Here is a 6,952-nt window from a genome sequence, read left to right on the forward strand (position 1 = left end):
TTGAGTTCCTAGCTGGGGATTTTCAGCAAAAGCAAGAGGCCTTAGCTGACACAGGCCAGCCCAGGGTTTGGGGGAGCCCCAGGCCCTCATCTCCAGGGCTTGCCCCCAGTTTGCACATATCCTGTGGGGAGTGATGCCTGAGCTTCTGCTCAGCTGGGCCCTTCTACTGCCCCGATCTAGGGCCCAACAGAGTCCACTCTCCTTCCCGGGAAACTCAACCTCCAGAAACCTGTCACCTTGGGCCTAATGTCAAGGCAGCCAGGGGCGGGGGCCAGGCAGGAGTGCAGACAAGGCAGCACCGAGCCCCCAGATGCCAGCAGAAGCCAGCTGCCAAATGGAACTCGCCTCCCAGCATCCTCTCTTTCAAACAGACTGCGATTTTCAGGTCACCGGCTTGCTGAACTGGGCTGCCCAGGCAGGACCCAGATGCGGAGCCCAGCGGTATCCTGCCGGCTGAGCAGCACCGAGACCTGGTGGAAGACATCAGTCTGGAGGCAAGGCCTCTGCCTGGTGGCCGCCCTGGCTGAATGTCTGAAGCAGGAAAGGGCCCTTCCTGCAGGAGGAGGAGGAGGGGAAAAGGGAGCGAGCAGCTGCGTGCTCCGTGGGGAGGATCCCCAAAATAGAAAGGCGCATACGCACTGCAGGCCTTGACCCAGAATGCTCAGAGCTACAGTGCAAATCCAGCTCTTCTTAGTCAGAGAGGCTGCTGATGAGACTGAGGTGTCCTCAGGGGTCCCGTGAGTTTCTACCTGAGCTCCAAGGACACACCCCCCACTGCCTTCTGAGTCAATGCCAATCTCTGATCATTAGAAAAAAAGTGCAAACAGCAGTAACACCTGGTGGTGTTTAGGCTGCGTTTATATCCACATCTTGATCGTCATCATCCCAGAAACCCTGGTATGGGAAGAGGGTAGATTATCAACCCTACGGTACTGGTGCGGACTGAAGCCCAGACACTCAGGCAAGATCTCACTAAGCGTCAGGTACAGTGACCTACGTGAGGAGCTGGTCCCTGGACCACCTGCTGCCTGGAAATGAGGCCATACACATACCTCCCATCTCCTGGGGCCAGACCTGTACCTGCAACATGCCCACAGCCTGCATGACGCAAGGGACACTGGGCTTCCCCTCCAGGATTCCAAGAAGGCCGTTTGGACGAAGTCCAGATCCTGGCTGGCTGTCCCTACCTCCCTGTAGGGTTTTTAATCAGTCTGGCTCACTGTGTACAAGCTGGGCTGTAGGCAATGCCGGTCAGAAGGTTCCAGGGAACCACCGGGATGAAATAAAGACTCATCCACTCTATTTCTGTTGATGGGCTGGAATGAAATGTCCAGGCAGCCTGGGACTCTGATCCACTGCTCTGGCCTGAGTCTCCAGAGTCATGGCCAGCCTACAGAAGACTCTCTCTGGGTTCCTAATCTGGGAATGGGAAGCAGCAAAGAAAGAGGACCTTTGGAGTCAGGGCGCCTGGATTTGAGATCTGAGTTTCCAACCTACTGACTGTAACGTTGGGAAAGTCACCATCCTCTCTGAGCCTCAGTCTCTTCATCACTGAAGTGGATATACTAATCCCCCAGTCACAGGAGCAGATGAGCCAATGTATACAAAGTAGGTCACGCAAGAGAGCCACTCCACTCTTCTCTCCTCCCAGTTTCAAGGTAGGATAAGTAGAACTACAGAGTATGACTGATTTGTTCCCACTGCAGAAAGCCTGGGAACAGTCCACTCCTCGACTGGGAACTGCTGGAGCCCGGGGTGTAGCACTGGGTTGGGCACACAGGAGAGACCCTGGAAATGTGGTGGGAGGCCAGAGACAGGCCCCCCAGCTCAAGAGGAAAGGGACATGCTCAAGGTCTCCCGAAGCACTAGTCTGAGGTCTCCTTACAGGGTCCTGTGCTTGTTTTGGAAGGAAAAGCCATGTGCTTCCAAGGACGATGGATATACATCCTGAACCTGATCACATGCCACAGCAGGAAGTCACTAGCCCTCCTCCTCCTGGGTAACATTCCTGGTTACACTTGGGGCTCCTCTCTCCCCCTCACTCAGCCCCACTTGCCTTTAGAGGTGAGAAGCAGAAGGGGTGATGGGTTGGTTTTGGGCAGTCTGTGGGTTTGGAAAGCAGGCTGCACTTGGGGCTACCCACATGAGGACTCTGTTGCTCGCCACCTTCTTGATGGGCATCTTTCTGTAAGTCACTGGGTTTCTCAGGCCTTAGTGTCCTCATCCATAAAGAGGGAGAATGGTTGGAAAATTCAGAAGTAATGCCGGGCATGCCAACTCACTGTCACCTATAGCGAGCCATTTAGTATGATTAAATGACAAAACACAGAAGATGAGCAGAGACCACAGTGTCTCCTTCCTTCTCCAACTGTGTGCCCTTGACACCCCCATCTTGTCTGGAGCCGAATGGACTAGGTGGCTGCTCAGAGCTGGGCCATCTTTGCACCTGCAGTGGTTGTCGACTGAGACAGAGATGACATGTGACATGTACTCCGAGTTCTACTTCAGTGCAGGCTCCAAAGCACTTCCATCTGCAGTGCTAATGTTTTAGAGATTCTCACACTAGTAATCAGTCAGCCCACCAATCTGGGGGAGAAATGGAGATCTTAACTTCAAAGGGAAGGACCAAACATTCTGCCTCCTGTTAAAACTCCATATACACTGATGGCAGAGACTGGATGCCTTATTAACCTTGGGTGGATGCCCAAATGTTCAAAAGGTAAAACTCTGCTTTTCTCCAGATCATAAGACTCATTAAGCAATCATGCTCCTGAATGAATGAACAAATACTGAAAAGGTACTTGTGCCGCTGAGATCTCTAATGATGGCTACTGCTGCCTGGTATGTGCTCAGCGCTTTGTGATTTTCAACATGCTCTATGACTTCGGTCAAGTTGCTTAACCTCCTTGAGCCTCAGTTTCCTGGAGATAGCCTCTTCATCTCAGGGTTAGCCTAAGGATTACAAGAGCTAATGCTCCACAAGTGCCTGGCACCTAGTCAGTGCTCAATTAAATGTGGCTATCCTTACTCCTGGCTCATTTGACTTTTGGCCTCGGGGAGGGCAAAGGATGGACAAGGTCCCAGAGCTATTTAGGAGCAGAAGCAAGACTAGACTCCAGGTGTCCCGAGCCCTGGTCTTAGGCCAAGAATAATCATCACATCAGATGTACGTTTTCCTGCAAGGGGGTTCTCGATTATTCGCATTCCTGGAAAGCCTGGGGCTAATTTAAAAGAATTCTCCTTTGAGGGTGATAGAATTTTATTAACAGATCTTTACTTGAAACATTTTTGTTGTTGTTGCTTTTGTTGTTGTTGATTGTTTTGGGGGAAAAGACAAGAGAACCAAGTCAGCTGAGTGTCTCAATCAGGTCACCATGGGAAAAAGATGCTTGCAGGATGAGGGAGAGTGGTGTACACGGTTTCCTGCGGCTGGGGGCGGGGGCAGGGTGTCATCGTTGGATGTTAGTAAGCAACGAAAACAGTGGAGATACAGCTGAGGCAAACCAACAGGCCATTCTGCATTTCATCTGTCTGTCTCTGTCCCTCAGGCCACAAACACCCAGGCTGCTGAGAACCTCAGTGTGTACTGCAGAGCTCCATGTTAGAGCCAGTGTCTTCCCAAGGCTGCAGAGATTTAACAACCAGGAAAACTCAGCTATGCTCAAGCCAAGGACTGCCCTGGCTGCTGGCTGATAGCAACAGCAGTACCTGCTGGGCCAGACTCTATGCTTACCTATCAGGCCCAGCCAAAGGAGTGGGTTCCTTCAATGTCATCCATCACCTTCAGAGGCCGCATGCATCTTCCAAGAAGACACATGTGCTTTTTGTTGCAAACAAGACTCATCTGACAGAGGTGCTTTTGGAGCCTGAGGCATGTTTTTTGGATTCCCTCAACTGGGGCAAATCCTTGGTCTTCTAGGACAGCTTGGAATTTTGGAAACAGTCAGGTCGCTCAGTCAGAGCCAAGGGCAGTGAACAAGGTGTGCCACAGAAGAAGGAGAAGGACTGATTTTGAACAAGTCCAAGGAGTGAGTCTAAAGCAATAAATGTGAGTTTTTGGCAAGGCTTACAAAGGGCTGTAAAGGCCATCTGCAAAGAGACGCCAAGCCCAGAAATGGCATGAGCAATGGCAACTTCTCCCACGTGAGGGCATGGATGGCTGTTCCAAGGGCCTATTCTAAGGAAAACCCTTTCAGCATTGAGTTTATACTGATGAAAACCAAAGCAGTTACTTACTAGTCATAGTTTTTTTAAAGGGTGTTGGTGGGGCTCATGAGGAGAAGAAGAGGACCCTTGCAAATACAACCCACCCATGGCTCCTAGGAACAAAAACAAGTGTGAAACAAAGGAGAAATTGAAAGTCACACCCAAATGAATCTGGATTCTGGATGTGTTATCATGAGGTTTTCCTTCACTGATTCATTTGTTGATCATAAAAGAGAAGCAAGAAATCTGAGGGGTAATTAGGATGGAGGTTAGAGATTCCCTGCTACAAGATGTCTGACTGAAGGGCTGGCAACTTGGAGGACAGGTGGCTGGCCAAGTGATTGCTCCATGACTGTCATCCCATCTGACTGCCATCTCTGTGAGCTGGAACTCTAGTAATCAAAGTCTGTTAATGTCTATGTACTCAACCGGATACTACATTCTCAATACACTGTTGGTGGTAGACAATGAGGAAAAACAGAGAAGCAAGATTTCGACAATCTTTCCCAACACCTGTGCACATTTCAGAATCCTAAACTAAATAGAAAGCTGACTTACTGAAAGTGGATTGCCCTTGGAATTGGAGAGGCCTGGCCCTCTAGTTATGTGAAATGACGTTACCTCAGAGCCCCAAGCTCCCAGTTCTCTGAACAGGAAGGAAGCAGACCCATGGCTCTATAAGAGCCATTTCCTCTCTGCTCTATTAATTTCAGAGATTAAGTAAGCCACTCCTCTGTGGACCCAATACACTGAGATAACAGCCATTGTGTTTGCTGCAACTCCTACTAATGGAGCTAATCTTGGTTGACTAGTGATGTTGCAGGCTTTTGATGTCAAATTCAACTAACCAGTGGCTCTCATGGTCTCCTCTATCATCCTGGCTCCTAGACCTACCACTGGAAGCCCTAACCCCGAGTTTCAGATATTTGGATGATGTCTGGGTCCCAAGGGGAGAAAGTAGGAATTTGTCAAATGGGTTTTTAAAAGGACACCAGAGCCAGAGAGTTGAATGGGAATCTCATTCTGTTCCCTACTCACTGGCTTCTTGTTCTCAGTGGTACTAGGAAGCTAATGAAATATATCTAGTGCCCATCAGTCCCACATTCCCTGGTTTCTATTAAGAGAAAAAGAAGGCTTTTCTTCCCTCTCACTCTTCCTTTCTTTCTAGCTGAAGGGGTGCAGTGCAGAGATCATTAGACCGGGAATCCAGATGGAGCCTTGGACTATATTTCCTGCTCTTCCAGAAATTCATAAGGGGTAAGGTCAGCTCATCTCTTACATCTTTTCTAGGTCAGATTCTAGTCCCTTACATTTTGGGTTGGTTCCCTGCCAACAAATTTGCACAGAGAATTTCAATAACACATCTTACGTTCAAGTTTAAGATTAGAAGCATTCAACACCCCCCTCCCCCCAATAGCCCATTGTCTGACCGATTCCTGGAGCTTTCTGGGCTCCTGACGATTTCCCACCATGGCGAAATGGGGAACCATGCTCTTGATTACAAGCCGACTTTTCCAGTCATCCATTGTTTGACCTGCAATTTTATTCTTGACTCTCCAAGGCGCTTCCCAAACGACCTAGACACAGGGCTTAGGGAGACAAAAAGTACACTGTCTTTCAGATATGAAGATGAGACCATAGACCCCGTGAATCACAGACTTTCACTCTGAGGACAGGTTTGGGTGGAGTCAGCCACATTCCCTTTCATGTCTCTCTCCCCACCCCACCACCCTCATTGAGCCCCTCCCACCCCCAGGGATGAGGGGCACTTCTGTAAAGCAGTTGGCTGGGATGAGATGGCAGTCCCCAGCTATGGGGCAGAGCAGAATTCACTGGAGAGCTGAAGGATGGGTAGAGAAGCAGCCTGATGTAACTAAAATAACACTAGGCTTAAAGGCAGGGAATGTGGGTCCTAGGTCTGGCTATTTTGCATGTGTGGTAGATGTGCAATGAAATTGAGGGAAAGACTCTTCTGTTCTCTAGCACAATTTTCTTATACTAAAACCATGGTAGGTGGGTCAGGTGACAGCTTATGGCCACTTCTGCTCTACTAGAGTAAGCCCACTCTACCAGAGTATGGCCCACTGAAGGAGCAGCTCCCAACTCTGGCCCCACTGCACCCAGCCAAGTGATCTAACAGTTTATAGCCTGACTGTCAGTGGAACGAGGCAATGGGTGTTGGAAAGGGCTCATGAAGCCCTGCTGTACTGGTTTATGAAAAAACCAACAAAGCAGGCTGTGATCAGGTCTACCCCAAGGTATGCTCTCCACAACAGATAAGCAGACCTGTGCTAAACCAAGTAAAGCTTTTTTATTTTTTTTCATTTTATTTTATTTCATTTCTTTTTGTTTTTCATGATGTAGACATGAAATAGCTGCTCTGCATTCATTCATTTCTCCTTCTCAGAAATCCCCTTGACAGTATGGCATCAGGCACTAAAATGCAATGTCTACACTTCTGCCTCTGGAAAAATGGAAATGTACTCTTCCCATTTTCCCACTGAGTACACTAAAATCTCTGGATATTTATATAAAACAAACATAAGAAGATCCCAAAAAGTGGAAAGAAGAAGGGACCTTGGGACTTGAGGAACGATGTGGTGGTGAGTTCTCTGGGTTTCCTTTTGGCTCACCAATATCAGACATGGACCTGAAGAAGCTGGCAACCCCAAAATGCCAATGGACACAGGCAAAAAGTCCCCCAACAAAAGTTTACTTTCTTTAGCTAAAGGACTAGGACAAGGGA

At 48.9% G+C, this 6,952-nt stretch overlaps 1 protein-coding gene across 1 annotated transcript in view; it reads right to left on the reverse strand.

Moving 5' to 3' along the window:
* MAMLD1 (mastermind like domain containing 1) overlaps positions 1–5,732 on the reverse strand; it is a 58,421-nt gene extending 52,689 nt beyond the window's left edge. Inside the window, exon 1 of the mRNA XM_047097751.1 lies at positions 5,637–5,732. Within this exon, the coding sequence (XP_046953707.1) occupies positions 5,637–5,732 (96 nt within the window). The remainder of the gene's footprint in view (positions 1–5,636) is intronic.
* Between the last annotated feature and the right edge of the window lie 1,220 nt (positions 5,733–6,952).

The sequence above is a fragment of the Lynx rufus genome, unplaced genomic scaffold, assembly GCF_022079265.1.
Source record: "Lynx rufus isolate CCGP_SWC_20201006 ecotype Redwood Valley unplaced genomic scaffold, mLynRuf1.p SCAF_40, whole genome shotgun sequence".
Lineage (NCBI taxonomy): Eukaryota > Metazoa > Chordata > Mammalia > Carnivora > Felidae > Lynx > Lynx rufus.